Source organism: Anoplophora glabripennis, unplaced genomic scaffold, assembly GCF_000390285.2.
Source record: "Anoplophora glabripennis isolate ALB-LARVAE unplaced genomic scaffold, Agla_2.0 scaffold202, whole genome shotgun sequence".
Taxonomy (NCBI): Eukaryota; Metazoa; Arthropoda; class Insecta; order Coleoptera; family Cerambycidae; genus Anoplophora; species Anoplophora glabripennis.
Window position 1 is genome coordinate 451,226 of NW_019416304.1, and position 23,046 is coordinate 474,271.

The following is a 23,046-nucleotide window of genomic DNA, read 5'->3' on the forward strand; positions in this document are numbered from 1 at the left end:
TCTAAGACTTACTTTATAACTCTCACGAAACGGCCGATGAATCATGGGGGCTTTCCGACCCTGTATTTAAATTTTGGAGGTTATGTTCCCATTATTGTTTGTTGTTGTAACAAGAAGTGAGGTTATCCGCAACGCTTAGGTCTTCTGATCTATTGTGCATGCCGCTAATAAGAGTTATTTTAAAATGAATTCGGTTCGTGTTTCGTGTGAAGACAAATACTAGCTCTGCTGGAAGGAGGGAGGTAACAGACAAATGTTGCCTTCGGGTTTTTATGTTTTCTTTACCAATAATCAAGGATAATGACAGGAAATGTATGTAATCCTCATCTTTGTGACGAATTCTTTTGAAGTCTTATTTAAATGTTCGTGATCTTTAAAAACCCTGTTACAATCCTAATAGTAGTGGTGGGCGCCTATTATTATTGTTGGATTTCTTGTTCCTTTAAAAAATACACCAAAATTCTCTGATATATATATTTATTCTGTTAATGAATATACATAAATTCGATGATTATCATTTCAATATACACCATCAAGATAAATAGATTTAAATCACAATATTTAGATATTAAAAATGTGTATTATACATGATCACAATGAAAACAGGCTATATATTTTAAGAGTGCCGTTATTTATAAGAATGTGCAGTTCTGTGCCATTTTTTGGTATCTAATTGTATGTAAACTTGTATAAACTATGAAATAATCTAAATAATAAGTATCTAACAGTTAATGATTAAAATCATTATAAAATATAATAAATATAACAATAACTTATATTAGAATATTGATTTTACAAGAGCACAACTCGTTTTTTATCTTCAAAAATCATGATGATTAAATCGAAATATGTAGCAAGCAACCAACAATGCACTGTATTAAACAGCTTCAGCGGATTAAGATTTTGATACCCAATAAGAGTGCTGTCAATCAATACTCTAATACAAATCGTCAAAATATGTAACATATCTTTGGATATATTAGTTCACTGAACTAAAATTGAATGAAATAGGTATTTACCGCAACTGGTATACTTATAGATATTTAAAAATTGCCATTCCTGCATCTCTCTACAATAAAATATAGATTAACTGTAGATGCAGGAGATAAGAGTAGATTTAGTAAAAATTAGTTCTTATTTAATTATTTTAAAATTGCCTCAAGGTGTACTGTGTTGGTTAAGGCTAAGGTTCTGAGGCCATCCTTATCCTCGCTGATTCCCTGGACCTATTGTGAACTTCGGCCGTCCTTAGGGTTATTCCGAAGATGTCCTCGTGGTATCTGTTTTCATCCTAAAAAAAATGAGTGATATTAATACAGGGTGATTTATTAGGATATGTTTCATTATCAATTCCCAATGTAAAAGATAAGAAAAATCATACAGTCGCTCAAGTGTTTGATGCTGGTTTAGTCAAGACCTTAGTATAAAGCTGCGATGCAAAAGTGTAACAATGGTAACTTTTACTCCTCAAGAACATAAGTTGCAGTTTGCACGAAGTATTCTGTTTTTGTACTGGAAAAGGTCACGTTGAAGACCAAGAAAATCCATGTTTATTAACCATTTCAGGAGACACACCTTACATATACAGGGAGATAAAAATAAAAAATTTAAACTACGAAGCCTAGTTAAAAATGATTACAAATTTTGAAAGTGAAAACAGATTGATTTTTCATAATGTTATTATAATTGCAGACCCTTGTGTAAGACGGGAGTAACTGCAAATATACAGGGTGTCCCACCAGGAATCGCCACTAGTGATATCTCGGAATAAATAACAAATTAAAATAATCCTCATTAGTATAATTTAAACGGTTTGTATTTAAATTTTAAAAACTATTACAGACTCAACAATAACTTGACAACTAACTTGACAAATGTCAAGTTATTTTAATTGTTTTTGAGTGTTGCAGTATTGGAGTGTTTCTGGTCATGGCCAATTTGACAACAGGTCTGATACAAGAAAAACTGTCCAAAAAATAGAAAATTGCAAATATCTCTAAAAGTAGTAACGGCAACCCTAACAATGCTTATATGCTATGGCTTGAAAGGAAATTTCAATCTACATACGTCAGAGAAAAAAATCGGGGTATTCCATTTAAGTTAACAAAGTTATATCTGTTTGAACTTATCAAAATGTAACAGCAAAATGAAACACCTAGTATTAAATGTTTTAATTTCTTGTTATACCATAATTCAGTGTTATCTATGCCCTTTATAGGTACCAAAAATCCACTTGATATCACGCACCTAAAAAGAGTTACTAGCATCTCCGCGGACCCTTGCATCTGTCAAAATTTTTTCTTAAAACATGTATATCTCAAAATCTATAACTTCTAGGTGTAGGGAATATTTAATAAAGTGACCCTCAAATTTCACGTAGAATCCGAAAATGCAATAATATAAAGGGTGTCCCGTTTAAAATAAGAAAGTTAATGTCGACTTCCAGTATAACCGGAAGTGCCATAAAGTTCTAAATATTTTAGCTGTGTTGAGCCAACTGCCTTTGCTAGGTTGACACATTTTTAGATTTATGAACGAGAATGAAGACATCCTTCTTTCACCAAAGTCTTCAATTGAAGTGCGTGATATAGCGATGCGTATTTTTTACTTGTCTGTTTTTTCAGTGTAGTATTAATAAAAATAACCGTTTAATGATATTTTTGGTGTAAAGGCTCCTTTAATTAATTTTTTAATTTTTTTCACAAAGAAAAATATACCAATAAACAAATGTGAAAACAAGTTAAAATTTAAATATTATTGAATGAGTCCATTGCACCCTTCATATTGTTAAATGTATTACAGGATCACGAATTTCTTCGAAATGAATTGCCTGGACTTCTTGAAGATGTGCCCTTAACTATTCTTGCACGATAAATGTTCGAGATTGCCTTAAAGAAGCTCAAGAACATAGACTCAAGAAGTACAGTGGATTGGACGAGGAGGACCGGTAGCATGGCCATCGCGGTCTCCCGACATAAACCCCCCCTGACTTTTTTATAGGAATATTTAAAAATTGATGATTTGCAGTAAAGTACAACTATAACTAGGTACGTCAACGTATTGCAGCTACTATAAGTGATTTACGACTGCAAAACCAGCGAGAAGCCGGAATATCCTGGTCTTGCTGCTTCAAAACTGAATCTGACGTGCTTAAAAGTGCTTACGAGCCGGTGCAAAAAATTTTTTAACAGTACTTATTAACAATTACAAAAGCAATAATTAACTTCACTAAAATAAAACAACTGTGATTTATTGTCCCGTTAAATTAGTTTTTTGCGCATAATCTTTTTGTATATGTTGATTAATTGTGCGTGCATGTAGCTCGATAAGTTATTACAGCCGACTAAATTACAATGGCGTGTAGATAAATATTTTTAAACAATTTTCGAACTGTTTTCTCACGTATCAACTTTTTGCGAGTATTTTATTATCGTTCCTATTGGATTCATTCATTCACATTTCTCGGTAAGAATATTTTATATTTCCTGTAATCAAATAAATCACCCCAAACCAGGTTTATTTTCAACCAACCGTGTTTCGTAACAATCATTTGCAGAGCTTTTTTAAAATTAGTCAGTATGTACAAGATAGTGAACTGGAAGTAAAAAATTTAAAAAAATCTATAAGAACCTGTCGTCTAGCTTTCACTATTTTTTACGTTCATTATTATAGTATTCGTCACCGTTTAGTTGCTGAGCTCTGATGAATACCTAGTTAAAAGTGCTGAAACGTTAGCGAAAGAACTGATGTAGTTTTTCTCGTTCTACGTCTTCGACTGTCCGAAATTTTTAACAAAACATTAGGTTTCACACATTTATCACTTCTGTTGTTCTGATTATACAGGGTGATTCGGTCATGACGTTATTACTTTTAAGGGAATGTAGGGAAAAATGATTAGAATACGAATGCTCCCTTAAAAAAATTTTAAATGCATATTTACGCTGAAAAAAAATATTTTCAAATCATTACTTAAACCCTTTTTTTGGACCGCTCATGACCGCTGACCTACAAAGGTTTATCGAGAGTGAATCTTGACATACCTTCGGTTATTAACCTAGCCTTTAATGCGTTTTTGATCTGTATTAAACTACAACGAATAAACAGTGCTTCTTAGGTATTAACGAATGTTTTTTTTAAAACTATAAATTAATAAGAAATTTTATTGCTTAAGATTTTACGATATTTGTTATATTTGAAATATTAATAAGTATTATTTATTTGTTAATAAAAACAAACGCATAAGGATAATAATTGTTTGCGAACGTTAGGTTATTGCAGTTTAGTATTTTATTTAAGTACTCATTCGCCCATAAAGTCTTAATAAAGTTTGGATCCGCTGCATTTTGATTTTGAAATCAATTGCAAAATTAAGGGGTAATTTGCGTATTTTTTAAAAGCTTGAGAAATTTTTATTTCAATTCCTTGTATATTAGGCCTTCCAAGTATGAGGTAACAAAATTAATGACATTATGACTGAATCATCCTGTATATTCTGAACCCGAATATTTTTTTTTACAAATTTCTTCGCATCTAAATCTCAATAGGAGAGGAATTATGGATCGCGTTGAAATTCCCTAACCACTTTTCAAGACAACACACAGCAATACCGCCCGAAATCCGATGCATTATGCATTTATGCATACCTGCGGGAACCTGCGAATCCAATTGTGATCCGTAACAGTGCCCGCGGTCAGCGAAACTATTCCGTAATACATCGGAATTGGAATTGGGAGTCGCGCGAACTTTCCTCGAATCGTTAACTTTGTGACTAACTGCCCGATTGGTCTCTAAGCGTGAAGGGATGTTTCCGGTTGATTAAGCCGAGCGTCATTGCATCCACTGCAAGAGCGAACAGACACAACAAACTAACTTCATTTCAAAGGGAGAATACCGCCGGAGCTTATACTCTCATCACGAGAGTTCATTGATTTGAAAGTTGATAAACTCGATGATTTCCACTGCAATGGAGAGCGACAGTGATACCTTCGTCGCGATATTGAAGTTTCATCTTTAAAAAGATAATTCATAACCTAACCTATCTCTTGACTTAAAAGTCTATCCAGAAGAGGTAAAGAAAGTTGCTCGGTAAGTAAGAAAGGTATGTAGAAAGACACATGTAAGCTTATCTAGATATTATTCAATAGTCTCGCTGCAATAAAAGCCTTAAATTAGCATAAGCTGTTTTCAAAACTTGATTGAAACTATTTGCAATGCAAACACCAAGACGGTTAGACTTGGCATGAAGGCATTGATGGAAACGATAAAGCAGATAAACCTGTTAAAAAAAGGATATTGAACAGTTGTCGTATGCGTTTGGATTTTGTTACAGTACTGTTAAGACTTTGGGGAAATGGGTGTAAGAAGAACATCGTGAGAAATGCATTTTGATATTGAGCAGTTTTTTGATAGTTCCGAGGTATTGTATTTGTTTTTAATATTGTTTTATCTGATTTTATTTATTCTGTTCCAATCAATGTCAATTTTAATCTGTATTTATATTTTTACTAATTTTAGGATTATGTATGTATCTGTATTTGTAACTGTGTTGTAATTTGAAAATATCAATGTTTCTTTTCTGACGTGTGTAAACACTTTGTGTAATAACACGAATCAATAAAAATGTAAAAATGTAAAATGTAAATGAATACTGAAGACCAGGATGGACTCAATCCATGAAAATAGTAAAAGTTCTTTGGCAGAAGAGAACTGAAGAAGTGCTGACTGCTGAGTAAGAGCAAGGTTAGGTTCAGAAAAATCGCAGGAGTTTTAAAGTTTGAAGTGGCATATTTACAACATGAAATCAGTAAGCAATTCGAACTTGTCCAATTCGTCCTTCTAGGTAAGTCTTAACGAGTAGACTTTTGGACTTTACACAAAAACCAAATGTGCTTTTAGCGGATACATAGTAAGAAACTAAGCCACAGCGAGAATCGACCCATAGGAAAACACAGAAAGAAGTTTTCAAATTTACATGTAATTTTCCGCGTGGTCTTAAGTTCTAGAATAAAAGAAACTTACCCTTAGGGATAACATGTAGGACTGCACTTGACTCTCGTTCATGCCACCATATTTTTGGATAATAGCCTTCAAAGTCTGGTAAACGTGCTCTGCCATAGTGCAGTCACCACACACGTAGAAATGACCCTTTTCTAGTACCAGAAATTTGTAAATTTCTGAAGCCTCTTTCAGAGCCAAGTTCTGCACGTAAGTCTGAAAAAAGAACAATAGTTAGAGGCATAAATATTCTTATTACCAACAGGACCAGTAAAATGATAAAATATATAGTCCCAGTCCTGATTTCTAGTGGTTAATCAATGGGGCAAGTTACCCTTACCTTTGGTATATTCGGGTCTCTCGACAAAGCCAAGAAGACCCTATCCAGTACTCCAACTTTCTCCATTTCAGCCTTTTCCTCTTCATACAAATTCATATCTCTTGTCTGGCAACCGAAGAACAGCCACACTTTTCCCAGTTTCTGCTTCTGCTTCAGCTGGGCGTATCTGTGCTGCCAGAAGCCTCTGAACGGAGCTACTCCGGTACCAGGCCCAACCAGGATGATGGGCCTTGTTGAGTCGTTTGGTAAGTAAAAGTTTGGTGCGCTAAAATACAAAAATTACAGTTTTTGGAAAGATATTCGAAGAAACTCATGATGTTATACCTTCGCACGAAAACGTATACGTCTTCGTTTACAGGAACATCTTGAAGGTAATTGGAACACACTCCATAGTGTGTAGGGCCTTCTTCATCTGTAAGAATTTATATAACAAGCGTCCAAATTGATATAAACTATCACTACTTACCTTCTGTTTTATACACTACAACTGCTACAGTTAGATGTACTTCGTTTGGATGAAGCGCAGGACTAGAAGAAATGGAGTAAAACCTGGGTTGTAGGATGCCGAGTTGGGCTACCAAAAGCGGTGCGTAAGGTGTAACAGAAGGAAATTCCTCAAGTGTTTCCAGGAGGTTGGGGAACCTCCAATGCCTCCAGTCTTCATACGCGGCAGAATCCTGGAACATTTTATGGTATTTTTTACATTTTTAATATATTTAAGGGCTTACAGTGGCAAGTAAGTTCAATTTTCGTTGATCCTCTTCGTCGGTAGCGATTGAAGCAAAGTGTTGTAACAAGTTTGGTGTTGGTGGTGTGGTTATATCGAGATATCTGGTGAATAGTTCTTTTATGGAACAAGATGGAAGGCGCTCGTGAGGTTTCCAGTTCTTTACAACGCCTAGAATAGAAGTTTTAATTATATGTATTTCCTGTTATAAGGATAACTCAACATTTTACAGTCAGATGATCAGTTTTTTTCGAAAGTTCTACTACAAGTTTCGTCACTCACCATTTGAAGTGTGCGTTTCCTTCAAGAATTGAAGAATAGCCGACGAATTTTGATCATTAACCCCCTTAAGCCTCTTAATGATCTTTTCCACCAATTCGGGTTTGTTCTTGGCGAAAACACCCAAGTGATCTCCAGGTTTGTACGGCAGATGGTTCCTGAACTGAAGCAGTAGAGTGGTTTTTGGAGATTTTTCCCCGTGAAGATTTTTCCTGTTTGTTAACGTTAGAGCAGAAACCTGGAAATGAAACGAGGAGTGATTTTTCCTCTACCGCTTCGCTTAAACTAGAAAATACCTTCTTATTGTGGCACTTCGCCAACGCTGCTACAAGGTTTTCTGGTTTGGAATCTAAGAAGCGCACATTCTGGGCAGTTAAAGATTCGCTTTGAAGGGACATCGTTGCCTCCAAGAAAGCATCGTCGTCGTCGAGGCAGAAGGTTTCACAAGCCACCTACAAAGTTCAAAACTGCTATAATGCTACCAACACATGATTTAGATAGAAACTTAAGTATATTTTCTTTCACCAATAGCTTTTATGATTCGATGATTATTACCTGGAAGATTTGTTGGGCCCACTTCCTAAAGGCTTGCTCCTGGCCACACATTTCGTCCCCTGTGGCTAATTTCAGCAGTCTCTCTCCTCCCAGTTCCCCGAGTAAGTTGTCCACGTATTTTCCAAAAGCACAGAAGTTAGGATATGCGCTGGATCCAAGAGCGAAAACAGCGAACCTTGATATTACAAAATAAACTATTAGTACCTGTCGAAATTCATTGAATTAATCGTGCAAATGTTCAAGTCTACAATAACCAACTAGATACACATAAAGTTTACCTGTAGCATGCAAATAAAAAAGTTATCAATATGTAGTGCAAATGCCATCAGGTATGTGAATCTAGACATCGTGGTAGATGAAGGACATGTCCAGTATGCTTTAATTTTAATTTTCAGAGATGCTTCCTGGTGAAATAAATACGAAATATGTTTCACGATCTTTTAAACATGGAATCTCGATTAGATTAAAAAATACAAGCTCGGTCAAATTAAGGAGAAATTTGTGAATGATGAAGCTAAGAGAAAATAATTTTCAGTGTTTCGTCAATAACTTCGAAACTGACGAACATGGATCAAACTCCTTTTGGCGTATTATTTTCCATCAATTCTGCAATTTTGTTCTCATTTTACCGAATTTATATGTTTTAAAATAAGATAATGCCGTTTGAAAAGCGAGAGTATTCGTAAATGGTTGATAGTGTTCGTAAATGGTTGATAGTGAGACCAAAAATTAGTGAATTTTTTGAACAAAACGTAATCATGCATTTTAAGAGAAAGAAACTAAAGGAGACATTGATACAAATAAATATCAGTACACTATCATGATCACGTTATGTTCTCTTCCTCTGAACGTTTTGTCTTTTGGTAACCATCATCAGTGCCATTTTTATATATCGTAACATCTACTGGCGTGCATCTGAGATGAAAATCGTGCATATTTTCATACCCATCAATGCAGTGCCACAAAAGTGCAATACCATTACATGCAGTCATGCACATAAAACCACTCCGTTTTCGTGCTTTCTCACCTAACGTTACTGAGCGGGCCGAACGTATCTTCAATCAAGGGCTCGCTTAGGACGGACCCTCGTAGTGAATTCAACCTGTCTAATTTTTTACTGACCGTCGATATTTCGCTCTGGCTGTTGGCCTTAATAAACGACTTCGATGTAGCCATACTGTTTACAGAAACCAGAAAAAGTTGTGTGTTAATTTGTTCGCACAAACATGCAAATAGATTTATATATGCCGTCCATGAAATGGAGTTTTTATTCCGATTTTTCAGTTTGTTTTTGCTGTGATTATGAGATATGTTTAGTGCAGGATATCTCTGTTAACTCTTGGAGATAAATTTATATGTCCAAGCAAAAATCCAGGATCTTGATGTCGATTTTTTAGATAAAAAAAATTCATACGTTTTCACTGGATTTAAACTGGAGTGTTTTTTTGAAAAAATGTTTTTTTGAGAAGTTTATTCTTGTTCTTTCCAAAACCTTAAAAGATTTTTTATAAACTTGGGGAGGATTCTTTAATGACAATCGGCACAACTGCAAAACGGTGTTTAAAATTAATAATTATAAAAATTGTTAAAACTTATTGAGAACCTCTGGAATTGTGCCCACAAAAAAATTGTTGTAGCTGTAGATAGCGCGCCGAACGATTTTTTTGTGGCAAAAAGAACTACTAATTCAGTCAGAGTTCTACTTTGGGTTTCATTACAAAAAACGTGTATTTTTTTATTGTTAAAGCTTTAAGCAAAGTTATTAGCAAATGAATGTTCATGTGTAGTTACTTGTTTTTCTGAACTTAAAACCGTGTTTATAAAACAACACAATAACGAGTTAACATACATTGCTGTAACATATGCAACCGCTGATGAAAACTGTGTAAATATTTGTAATCGGTGCCAGCCGAAATGGAGTCAGCGGTTCTAAAAATGTTTCTTCATATTGTTGTGGTAAGTCAGGAGGTATTAAAAAAATATTATATTAAACAATAAATATTCTGTCATTCTAGCTTTCACACTCCTTACAAGTTTGTAAACGTCAAGATTTAGGGAATTTTCGTAACCAGTACCAATCGTGCAATGTTGGGTTGCCTAAGCTGGACGATCACGTGGTTTGTAAACATTTCTGAAGGCTCTATACAAAGAAATAGCTAAATCTAAACAAGGCTGACATGCAATAATAGTAAACAATTAAACCTGAATAAAACATAAATAATATTTAACCTGGTTTAACATTGTAATAGTTTCGGTTATAATTCTTATAGCACTAATAAATAAAAAATAAAAATCTTTGGAGGTTAGGTTAAATAAGAACGCAGAAAAAATATTAACCTTTAGTTTAGAAATAATGAAAACATTTTTGAGAGAAAACCTTTGTCGTAAATGCGTTGTTTTAAGAAAGTGTTCAAGATATTTAAAAAAAAATCATAGGAGCACAAATTACGCTTTAAAAAGGGAACTGACTTTCCCCATGTTTACGACACTAGTAATTTGCACTATAGAATTACTGTGACAAAATTTATGAAGCTAATTTTTTTAATATTAACTAAGATACAAATTTTTTTAATTCGAAAATATCTTAGGAAAGATGCTTTTCTCGATCAAGGTATATATAAACTTTTTGTTTATTTTGTATATCAAGAATGTCGCCTTAAGGGCTATTTCTAATATTGAATAGAACATATCAGATTATAACTCGAAACCTAAACAGGGCACCGAATTTATGTTGAGATAGCTGAGGAATAATATCTTCAACACTTGACACTTACAGTAATAATAATAATTCTCTCAAATTAACAAGAAGTGAAATATTGCGTAAAGAAATAATTGGTTCATTGTGTATACTTGATAGAAGCGCGCGCGCACACACAGCTAAATCGCAGCGTATGTAAACCAGCAAATTCAGATAAGCGGAAATCGTACGACGCGCATATAGTCTAATTAAATTGGCATTTAAATAGCAATTGTGGCCAACTTGCCTGAATTTTTGATATAAGTTAGTTTGAGGTATATAAAAACAATATGTGACAGTAATTAAAAGATAAAATAAAGCGGTTTTTCAAGATAACTCGAAAGGGAGTGAGAGGTAGAAAAAAAGTTTCTTATAAAAGTTGTACTGATACTAATTGTTAGACAATATTATCATGTGGTGAGTTACCACAACCACGTCAAGGCCATTGGTCCTTAAAAGACATTCATGTGTACCATCCCGTGGACGTCTGTATTTTCAGCTCCAGCAACGCCCATGTGTTTTACGAGTTGACATTAAGGGCTAGATGGGGTTATATCGTCACTAATAGGAAAAGTTCTGCCAGGGAACGTAGCTCACGGAGTGCAACACAACAGCGGAAAATACCCCGACTCAACCGCCGCCGCCGCGCCGGTCAGTGGACTTGAAGTCCAGCTATGCAATTAAATTTGCCCACCCTTAACGGCGTGTTGTTTAACGCATACTTTAGTGGGGTTGTTTGTCTTATTTGTCCGGAAGTGTTGTATCAGAAGAATTTAATTAAAGCGATATTTTACAAAGTATTTTTAATGACTTAAACAGTTCAAAATATTGTCATACAGGGTAGTGGCGGCTCGGGACATTGTGAATAGGTGAGACTGGTGGCTTTTTTACTAGGTTGGGCAAGAAAAACAGTGCCGCAGGCAAAAATCTTTAAATTTTCAAGGTCAAACCACTAAATTCTTCTGAAAATTGTTAGTTGCATTTATAATATTATAGAAAAACTGATGTTAACCAGCAACTATTTTAGACAAGGTGAAAACCTCGCATTCGTGGGAGAAATTATCCGACTCGATTTTTTTGCATATTCAGATTCAAGATGATGCCGGCCGGAAATCCGGTGCACTTTTGCTTAAACAAACTTTCTTAAACAAATTGTAAAAATTGTTTTTTTTTTTCACTCCGGAAACTTTAGGCTTTTTGGCACATTATAAACAAAAAAGTTCCTATGTACTATGCCTCTAAAATTGGTAGTTTTAATGTTATAAACGATTTAAGTTGCTAAAAATGCGAAAATGATGATTTTCAACGGCCGATTTCCGGGTTAAAAATTGTTATTTTTTATGTTGCCAGGTGCCTAAATTAAAGTTAAACATCCCCCTACAAGATGCTGAAGAGCCTTTGGGTTAATAAAGCGCTATGACCAGCGCGTGCGCCTCTCATACGCGGAGTGAAAAAAACAATTTTTACAATTTGTTTAAAAAAAAGTTTGTTTAAACAAATGGGGACTAGATGTTAAGGAACATCTCACGAATCTGAATATGTAAAAAAATCGAGTCGGAAAATTTCTCCCACGAATGCGAGGATTTCGCCTTGACTATTTGGATATTTTATTAATCCGCTCTCAAATAATAGGAATAAATTTCCACGTCATTTTTTATTATGGTGATCTTCGCCAATAGCCTTACTATAACCGCAAATTAAAAAATTATGTTATTAATAATAATATCAGAACGTGAAAAATTGTATTTACAATAAAATTAAGTAACAGAAAAAAAAACAAAGTGATATATTTACCTAATAATTAACAAAATTGTTCCTACTTGGTTAAAAAATATGAAAAAATATAAAAACTAATTTTCATAAGGTAACAGCCAACTTATTTATTTAGATATAAAACAACGCCGCCAGCTTTTCGTTTGCCTGAACTTTTAACAAAATATTTTAAAAACATAGTGACTGTTTTTACGAAACATATTTATTCGTCCGTCTTTTAAATTTGCAAATTTACTTCAAATTTTATAAAATTGAGGATCGGCACTAAGACTTTGCAATAGTTCTTTTTCTATCGTCATCACTGATAGCGCTTGTTTGGGCACAGTATTTCTAAGTCTCAATGCGCTTAAGACACAAAAGTTTCTTTCTACCGAAACACTTGTTGCACGAACTGTTAAAACTGGGCAAAACAATTTGTATGGTTCCGAAAATACCATTTTATATTCCTTGTCTAATATTTCTATGGTTTTTTGAACTTTTAAATTGCGAAACTGTTCGTCTCTGTCCAAAATATTAAGTTCGTTTTTCAACCTATCTATTTCAAGAACGTTAGGATACATTTGTAATAAACATTCAAACGATTTCTCGGGAAATTGGTTTGCATATTGGGCAAATTTTGAAGAATCTATTAAAGCAAAAAATTTAAATCATGTAAATTTCCAAAACGAGTAGATACTTAGATTAAGGGGAATATATTTCCAAAATATTTTTAATTCGTCGCAACTTTTGCCCCGTTTACTCGGTAGTCCAATAATATTTTTCGCACAATTAAAAATATGTTTAAATTTTTCTTCGTTTCTTAATTCAGAAATTCTTTGACTAGTGATTTTATTTTCATTTGATAGAGCAGTATGTTACGTCATTACGTCTTAAAACAGGTGTTTCAAATAAAACAATATTGTGATACAGATTCATTATTAGCTACCTATGTAGTTATTTGATAATATAATAAGTATCTATTAAATTACGTTAAATTTAGTCTTACTTCGTTTTGCTGTAAGGAAGTTGTTTTTTATTTACTTTAAATTAATATCTGCTTTATCCTTATCCTTAAAGCCCTTGTAATATCCCTCACACTGACACCAGACACTACCCACGTACTATGCGATGCGTACATTAACCGCGAACTTAAAGACTGAAACTATAGCTTTGAGCTGGCCTCAGTTCTCTCCTAAATCACGTTATTTTAACCGCCTCGCTTGGAGGGGGAACTGTAGCCTATTGTAGGCAAGTGTGACGCGCCTACAAGCAACGAATTTCTGGCCTCACTGTGGTGGGGACTAGTGGGGAGTAACGATGGAAACGGCGAGCGGCGAGATATTCAATATTCAAACAACTATTTTATACTGTTGTTTCGATTTTTGATAAATGTAATAGGCAACTGGAAATTAGTTTACCTAACTGTTTATTTAGGTTAATTATAGAATATACGGTTAAAATATACAGTGTGAGTGCCAAATTCAGTTGCTTCATACGACGAGCCGCCAGTGAGTACAGGGTGTTTCACGATAACGTACCATAAACGGTAGGAGATATGCCATTCATCTACTTTTGAAGATATTGGTAAAATTTATTTAAAAAAATAATTTGAACACCTGTACCTTCAAAACAAACGACGACAGACCTATGATGATTTTTCAAATGGAGACAAACCTTGTTTTTAATAAGGAAGTCCCGTATTTTGTTTCATTTTTGGATCATACGATTTTAATTTTGGACATAGTTTAACGTTTTCCTACTCCTATTCGTAACGGTTTTTGAATAAAATAAGGGATAGGAAAGGGAAATCCAAAGTAACCTACATGATCTAACTCTGTAAAGAATTAGTAAAAAATTAGTACCTAGGTCAAAATTTGTACGAAAATATTGTCATGAAGACATGTCAAGTACCTACTTAGTCTGTGGTTAAAGCTCTATTTCGAATGACCCAATTTGTAAAATATTTCCATCTTAATTAAACGAAATGGCAATAGTGTACAAGGAAACATTAAGATAATTCCCAAGATTGCGTTTAATAAAGATTAGAATGCTGCTAATGGCGAAACTCGTTCTGTAAATGTGGAATAGCCGTTTTCATTAAGAACATACGACCCTAAAATAAAATAACGCCACAATATACGTTCAGAATTTTTTTTTACGATTTTCACTAATAGATCCTGGAAGACCAAGACCCTGCACGTTCCAAAACATTTTTAATACGGAAATCGGTTAACGTCGAGTGAAAATAGATTTTCATACAACGTCGAAATATGAATGGAAAGAGGAAAGCTTTCTCTCTGATTAATGTTCTAATAAAGCAACTGTCGGACTAACAAACGCAGATAAAACAACAGAGAAACGCGACGTGTTACTGTAGCAAGTAAAGTGACTTATCAGAAATGGACGCTTTGTTCTCAGGTAATATTGTTTTAATACCGGTTTATTCTAAATATTATGAAAATACGGAAAGAAGGAATCGTAATCGTAAACTGGAATAAGGTTTATGCAGAAGAACAGCGGGACACGGAATTGATATACGGATATAAATATGACGCTTTATGATAATATTCGCAGCAGAGAGATAATAAAATTTTTACCCTTAAAACTATAAACTATAGTCGTCTAGGGAGATCAAGTGCTAAAAGCCTTGCTTTCCCACAAAGAAAAAACTTGAGATGAGGTAAATCTGGTAAAGGTAATGGTGATCTCACTGACACATTACTAATCCAATTCGTGTTAACTGAAAAAATGTGTCATTGATAATAAAATCCAGCACAGATTTATACTTATGTAATTGGTAACGGCTTTTTCCATGAAAAAAATACTTTTCATATTTTTTAGTCTCATGAATATCGCAAAGTCAATGGAATAAGGTTTGGAGTATATTATGGCAGTTCTGTATATAAATAAAGCGATTTGTTTGAGATAAATCTGAATGGAGATCGAAATAGTTACTTCATATTCATATTATTAGAATAATCAAAGTAATTCACATCTTCAATTATACTTCCCCTGAATATATAAAGTGCAAATAAATTGACATTAACAATGGCTTACCTTAATTTTTCTGGATCTCCATTAGATATTCCATTTTCGTTCATTTTTAGGGTATACAAATTTTTCGCGAACTCCTGGAAAGAATTAAATACCAATGAAATATATGACCAGTGTTATTAACATTATATTTATAGGTGTTAAAGCCTGCAGAAAATTTGGTATAGGACTTTTGCTATCCTTAATCGGTTACTTCTTTTTTCTACCAGTAAACATTGCCAGTGCCAGATCAGCAGTTATTTAAAATAAAAACAATTGTCCTTGGAAAATCTGATTTTCCAGAGACAGCAGCTTGGCATGTACATTCTAGACTACATGAACTATTTTAATTATATTAATACAGTAAACTGGCGGAATAGGCGGTACTCGTATTTGATTTGACCTTACGATTTTGTGCGAATACAATTACAAAAATATATCCGCACATACATTCAATCCAAGGTGTTAGAAGTTAGAAATATTTTTTAAGTTTTCTATATAAGACCTCTAAAAATAATATATGTTTTATTATCTTTTTTCCATACTTTCTATACCGTGTTGCCTTCTAAACTGATACGTCTATGGATCTCCGCACGCTTCATCCTCCTTACTAGTCTAAAGGCTCGTTCGTTGTTACGTTATGGAGCATTGCCACAAATGGATAACCGCCTTAACAGTTAGCGATGAGTCACTCTCAATAATTTCGACCGCGAAGTATAGATATCAGTTAAAAATAAACGAATAATATTTCCAATCCTTATTATTAAGGCACACGTTCTTTTTGGCAGTTTTACCCGTACAGTTTTATCTGTACGGATAAACACGAACAACGGTAACAGCCACACACAAGACGTGTTTTCCGTTCAGTTTTTTTGAAATCGTGGTGTCATTAACATCAACCGTTCTGTGATACGACAACACTGGCAGTGGCGACGGCAATTGCTATAAAATTTAAATCTAAAAAACAAAAAAAAACGTTCAAAATGGGTTAAAGAATGGTTACTTAAAAGAAAACAATTTTCACACGTAAATCTTTTGCATGAATTATGATTAGAGCCGGGAGATTGGTTTAATTATTTGGGAATGGACGAAGAAACTTATTTAGAGCTGCTTACTTTAGTAACACCATTAATTCAAAAACAAGATACCTTAATGAGGCAAACTATTACACGTCTTACCACTACACTTAGATTTCTTGCTACTGGCAGAAGTTACGAAGACCTAAAAAAAGACCTAATGTGATGTCGCAAAATACAAAAAATGCACTGCAAAAGACTTCTAGCACTTCACTGAAAAAAACGTCCTTTTTAACCGCGTTGTCACACACACGTACAGACTTGAACGAACACGTTCAAAACGGATGGTTTTAATCAAGCTGGGACAGATATTTTTAAACGCGGGGAAGAACGACGGTTTTTAGCCACACACCGGCAGTTTTACCCGTACAGATAAAACTGTACGGGTAAAACTGCCAAAAAGAACGTGTGTCTGTGGGGGCCTTTAGAGTTGATACCACAAGACGGAGATATATTCAATGCGCACCGAGTGCAAAAGTGCAAATAAATCAAAACTTTTGTTATTCTAATCTAATTAAGTTCAAGTTGCAAATAAGGACAATAAATATAAATAAATACAATCAGAACGTACCTCTCCGTTTTCTGGAGGGTCTCCGTTACCAAATGTGGAAGTGACGACCAAGAGAAGGGCTTCGTGCTCGATACTAGAGATGTCGTAGTCTTGCATGCTGTACACTTGAGCGTTGAAGGCATGTCCAAAAATCTCCCCCAGTTTCTTGGCGTATCCCTCCGATTTACCTGTTTCTGTGGCGTATAAAACCGTAGCTTTGATACGGCGGGATAGAGCCCTGCCGAACAGTTTTGACGTGAATTTGACAGCCCTGAAATAGAAGAAAAAAGGTAAGGTAAGTATTTGACTCAAAATCATTTCCAGATTATTTTAAAGTACAAGTATTTGTTTGTAGATTTTTATAGGTAATTATTTAGAACAACGACGCCAGTGAATTTCTGTACTTTTCAGAAAAACATATGTACACGGATATCTTGTACAAGGTAAGAGCTTAAATGTTCGCAAAATCAATTTATCAATTATTCGACTATATTGCACGAATACATTTCCTAATAGATATTAATTATTTTTTTTAATGGAGTACCAAAATACCCAAAAATACATAAAAATATAAAATGGAAAATTACCTGGCAATTTGCTTGAAGTGGAATTTTCTTCGAGGTTTCTTACTCTTTCCAGAATCTCGTCCTTTCTTCCATACGTGGCATTTCCATGCGGGCTCCTAGAATAAATAAATTTCCTCAATTCCCTCAAGTATACCAACGAACAAATAAGGTGCTTAAGTATATTGTTGGCATATATTTACTTCAACGGCTTTTTATAGACAGATACTACTTGAGCAGGTAATGTAGGATGATATTTTTTCATGTTACCTCATGATAACATTTCCAATGTCCCTTAGATTTTTAAATTGAAACAGGAATTTAATAAATTTACAATTTTTAGCCTCTAAAAAATATTCTGCATTTTAAATTGACGGAATTTGATATACTGGGGCTTTAAGTCATTCCAAATAAAACGTAGTTAGATTTGTAGTACAAAAATCCCCAGTGATTTTTCGAAAAATCGTCTAAAAAAAACGCAGCGTGGGATTTTAAAAGGGTGAGCAATCTGCCAAGATTTCTAACATTATATGACTGTTACTGTCAAACTTCCGGTAGGTATATCATTAATTACTGCAAGCTTTGAAATATCTGCTACACTGAAAAAAAAGTAGTTGGATCAAATGAGCAGATAGTTTTAAACGGAATTATTTGCCGTAAATGTTATTTTATTTTATTCAAATGCATATACTTTCGTCAAACTATGTGAAATATTTGCTGTAATCTATAATTTTTCTTAGAATTTATATTATTTGCAAATATATACATATAATTTAATTCAAACCTTTTATAATTTTGAATTTTTTATTACTGAGAAATATTTATAATATTTATATCCAACTATATTCTTAAAATAAGCATATACAATCATTTGATTTGACCAAAATTATTCAATTTTGTGTAAAACAAACGATACATTAACATACAATACAAAACAGGTTTCTATAAAATCTATGTATAGTAGGATCGTATTCGATGCAAAGTAGAGCAAAAAGTTGTCGGTCTTTTATCAAAGGAAAATCGTGTCATCATTTTTAGGAGGCGTAAGATGAACCATTTCAAATTTAAAATGAAATTCAATGTTAAATCTGAAATACCGCTGCATACGCACTGTGTTCTGGAAGTAGCTGTAGTCGCCCAGGTGCATCGAGTTTACGAAGTGGTCAGTTATACGTCAAATACTAACATGGCGAGCTTGATCTTAAAACAGAGAGCGCCCCCAAAAAACAAGTGGCGCGCACAGAGGTAAAATGTAGTACATATATGGAAATTAATAAACAAATTGGATTTATAATAAATTACATTTAAAATAAATAGTTTATGAGAATAAAGGAATTTTTGTAGGAACAAGGGTGCCAGACGTGAACTGATCCCTTTGTCCCTTCATAATGTATAAAGAAATTATTCAATTTCTAAAACCCTTAAAAGCGTACTGCATTGGTTTCCTTGATTTATACTTTGCATCGAATATGATCCTACTATAGATCATAAAATTCAGAATAAAATTCGTTTAACCGTAAGTATCAAATATTTATTTTAAATTTAAAGTATTTAAATAAATAAATAATTTTCTTGAAAGAAGAAAATATTTTCTTGCGTATATATAAACGTGCGATACTTCAAAATCAAGTGTTGTACATTTGAAACAAGAAATTTTTTTTTGCTTGATACAATGCTGAAAGAATTTTTATAAAAAAGTAAGTATTCAGCATTATAAATAATTCAATGTTACTAACATCACAGAAAGCAGCCGAAGCCCTGTTAAATTGCGAAAGTGATGCAGTGTTTCGACAATAAACGAAAGTTTACGCAATTTGACGTCTTCTGGGAAACCTATTCGATATTCGTGCACTTATCGTCAGTTTACCTGATTGTAAAAGTAAGTAATAAATAGAGAAAAATACATAAAACTAACTTCAGATAAAAGCAGACATAATTTTATATTTTGGGGGCTGCTACAAACTTTTAAAACAAAAATTAACCGAGACTTCGAAATTTTCAAATAAATAAACCAGCGTCTGCTATATGTGTGCAATTTAGGACTTAATAAACTTTTTGAATGGCCAGTTCAAGCTGACGCCAGCGTCGCGCGTCGGGTCATTTGAAAAATAACTGGCTTAATTTGAGCTTCTTGGGACCCACCGTTAGGTACATACACTTCTGTTGACATAAATATTGTATAAGTACATTGTACGTCGCAATTTAGAAAATTTCATTTCAGAATCTGGTAGCGGATATGAAGTTCCACTGCAGAATTATTATTAATAAAACCTGGGCTTAAGTGTAGTTGGAAACGACAAGCTACAACTATGTTAAATTAAAAATTCAAGGAAATGTTTTAAGCATTTCATATACATAATTAAGTATTAAGAAAATACCTAGTACACATTTTTCTAAATTTGATGTCTCATAAAAAAAAGGAAATAACTAATAGACCAGTGCTTAAGCCTTCAAAAATGGTAAAAAGTGAAAATAAATTATAGCAGGATAAAACCCATTGGAAAAGGAAGAGAATATAACAGAAATTAAAAGAAAAATAATTTACGGGCGATCTGAGGTCGGGAAGGGGAAGGGGTGAGTATTTAAGGGTAAAAAATGGTTTATCTTGATTTCCGGAAAAACTACAAGTCTTATGGAAAAAAGTTAAATGGCAAAGTTGTAGGTAATAAAAAGATCTACAACTTTTGTATTTACACTTTTTTCACATAACCTCAAAATTTATGTGAAAAATTCAAATAACCAAGTTTTTGGTTTTTTATTTTTATCTTGTTGTAGATCTTTTTATTACCTACAACTTTGTTATTTAACTTTTTTCCATAAGACTTGTAGTTTTTCTGGAAATCAAGGGAAACCGTTTTTTACCCTCTAAAACTCACCCCCTACCCCTTCCCGACCTCAGATCGCCCGTAAATTATTTTTCCTTTCATTTCTGTTACATTATCTTTCTTTTCCAATGGGTTTCATCCTACTATAATTTTTTTTGGTTTCAAAAATTATCGACCCTGGTCTATAAGCAACAGAGATGCTCTCTGCTTTTTTTCAAATTTATTTTAGCTGTACTAAAAATGCCATCTTACTTGTCTAATTTGGCGAATTTCTATTGGCCTCTGCATCTTAGTTATTACAAAAGATAGCAAAACAATGTTAGAATATTTCAATACGTTTTTTTTGCAAAGTATACAATTGTGTAATCAGATTTATTCTTAATGTTATAATGTTTATAATGTTCAATGGCACCCCTTTTCTAATTGTATTTCTAACAATGTAACATAGTCTACAAAGAAATTGTTTTATTGCATATTACAATAAAGGCATAACATATATTTTTAGTATTTGTTATCTTAGGAGGCGAAATTTTATTGAAAATCCGTCTTAGAACTCTTTGAATATCATAAAAAATGTATTGCTATATCTTGTTACTTTTGTAAAACTTTTCAAATTTACTTCGAGATATTTTAATTGGTTATATTTCCTTGCTGAAACCTTTATTAAGCTTTGGAAATTTTGTTTATGTGTCAAAGAGCTTTTAATATACCAACTTGTTCAGTATCATGGCTTTCAATCATGTAAATTTCATCAATCTTCAGGAGTTTCGCAAGGGTCAATCCTGGTGCCACTGTTGTTTGTTAGTTTTATTAATGACTGAACTGAATGCTTCGATGTCAACTATTTACTCTATGCGGACGACTTGAAGTTATTCTTGGAAGTTAAATCCTCTACTGACTGTACTACATTACAAGATAATCTTGACAAATTACACAGTTGGTGTTCATGTAATAATTTACCTCTGAATGTAAGCAAATGTAAAATTCTGTCTTACAGTCGATCCAAAACTAATCTATATTTTTATTAATAAAATTGGTGAATCTTTTCTAAATAGACGTCACGCAATTTACTGACCTTGGTGTTACATTTGATAATAGATTATTAGTTTAGTAACCAAATCTGCTTATAAAACTTTAGGCTTTATTTTGTGTAATTCTAAGGACTTTCAGAACGTAAAGGTTCTAAATAATTATGTTGTATGCAGCATTTGTGCGTTGCAAACTAGAATATGCATCGGTTGTTTGGAGTCCCATTTATAACGTTTATAATATTCAATTAGAGAAAGTACAACGAAGATTTTAAGAGACTGTTCACTTTATTAGTTATAGATTTTATCCTTCTTGTGTTGAACCCAAGGATTATAGTTTTCTTGTTTCAATTTTAATAGTCTCTGTCGTAGGCGAATTATGTTTTCAATTATATTCCTTTTTATAATTATAAATACTTTAAATATTGATCTGTTGGTTTCAAGGATTTTATATCATGTTCCTAGACTTAATTATAGATTTCACTCTGCTTTACAATTACCCATACCTCGTATAAGTTTACTATAGCATCTCCCCTATATCAAATGATTTCCAATTATCAAAAATATGAAGATCGACTTAACATATTTTCTCATTCTATGATTAACATAAAATAATTGTTTGTCTAGCACATGTAATCCTTATCTTGTACAAATGTTAGTTAGCTTATTTGTTTTGTTCGTTTGTTATTGTTTACACTTCAGTTTTTTTTTTTGTCTGGATTTGATATTTTGATTGCTCTCTTTTGTATAGCAGGTATTTTTATATTTAATGTTGGTTGGTCTATTTTTTTAATTTATTTAAGGTTTTCTGTATTACTTATCCTGTAATTAGGACTTTGTCCCGTTGGATATTGTAATTTCTAAATAAATAAATAAATAAATAAACAAATAAATAAATATTATTAGCTAATTTTACTGATGGTTAATATGTAGCAATGTAATGTACGTAAGGTAAACTTATAATTAGTACTAGATGTTCTAATAACAAGTAATAACAATAGCTATTATTTCATTAAGAGTGTAAACAACGTTTTATACTATTTATACAACAAAAAATATGATTTATAGTCATTATACAATTGCGTTAGCAATATTCATTTTATATCCATTATTCACCTGTTTATCTGTCACCTATCGTTAGAGATCAGAAATGTTAGGGCGTCTGCAATTTGGTACAGGGTTGGCTTTTATGTAATTTAGTCGAAGCTTTTAATAGAAGCTCTTTTTACTATTGGTGGCAAAGAATGAACTACTTCACATTTTAGTAAACCCAGTATTCCCGTCATTGTACAATAACATGTACATGTCTGCCTCTGATCTGAAGATTCATATCGATCAATTTATTCGATACGTTTCTCGAGGCACCCTAAGGCCTGCCCTGTCGGCCTGTCGTGTCGGTGAACAGTCTAACAAGTTGGCCGTGCACATTATTGTCGTTTGTGCGTATGTGACTTTGACTTGGTATACAATGTTCTTATAATACCGTTTCTAATAAAGAATAAAGCGCATTTCTTTCTGTGTACTTTTTAAAACAATTTAAAAAATATGGGTGGGTATTGTTACACCAAAAACTGCAACAAAGTCGTA

The 23,046-nt window shown here is 33.2% G+C and overlaps 1 protein-coding gene across 2 annotated transcripts in view; it reads right to left on the reverse strand.

The window, feature by feature from the left end:
- Nucleotides 1-468: 468 nt before the first annotated feature.
- The window catches only part of LOC108908391 (nitric oxide synthase, salivary gland), a 167,415-nt gene continuing 144,837 nt past the window's right edge, over nt 469-23,046 (reverse strand). Inside the window, exons 9-21 of one of the 2 annotated variants that reach the window (XM_018712429.1) lie at nt 17,631-17,725; nt 17,065-17,314; nt 15,442-15,515; nt 8,923-9,072; nt 7,896-8,070; nt 7,637-7,792; nt 7,344-7,578; nt 7,063-7,232; nt 6,801-7,011; nt 6,659-6,746; nt 6,335-6,599; nt 6,019-6,210; nt 469-1,291 (exon numbers count right to left, since the gene is read on the reverse strand). In XM_018712429.1, coding sequence (XP_018567945.1) covers nt 1,184-1,291; nt 6,019-6,210; nt 6,335-6,599; nt 6,659-6,746; nt 6,801-7,011; nt 7,063-7,232; nt 7,344-7,578; nt 7,637-7,792; nt 7,896-8,070; nt 8,923-9,072; nt 15,442-15,515; nt 17,065-17,314; nt 17,631-17,725 — 2,169 coding nt within the window. In that variant the 3' untranslated portion in view covers nt 469-1,183. The remainder of the gene's footprint in view (nt 1,292-6,018; nt 6,211-6,334; nt 6,600-6,658; nt 6,747-6,800; nt 7,012-7,062; nt 7,233-7,343; nt 7,579-7,636; nt 7,793-7,895; nt 8,071-8,922; nt 9,073-15,441; nt 15,516-17,064; nt 17,315-17,630; nt 17,726-23,046) is intronic. The other variant, XM_018712428.1, reaches the window with a different exon arrangement.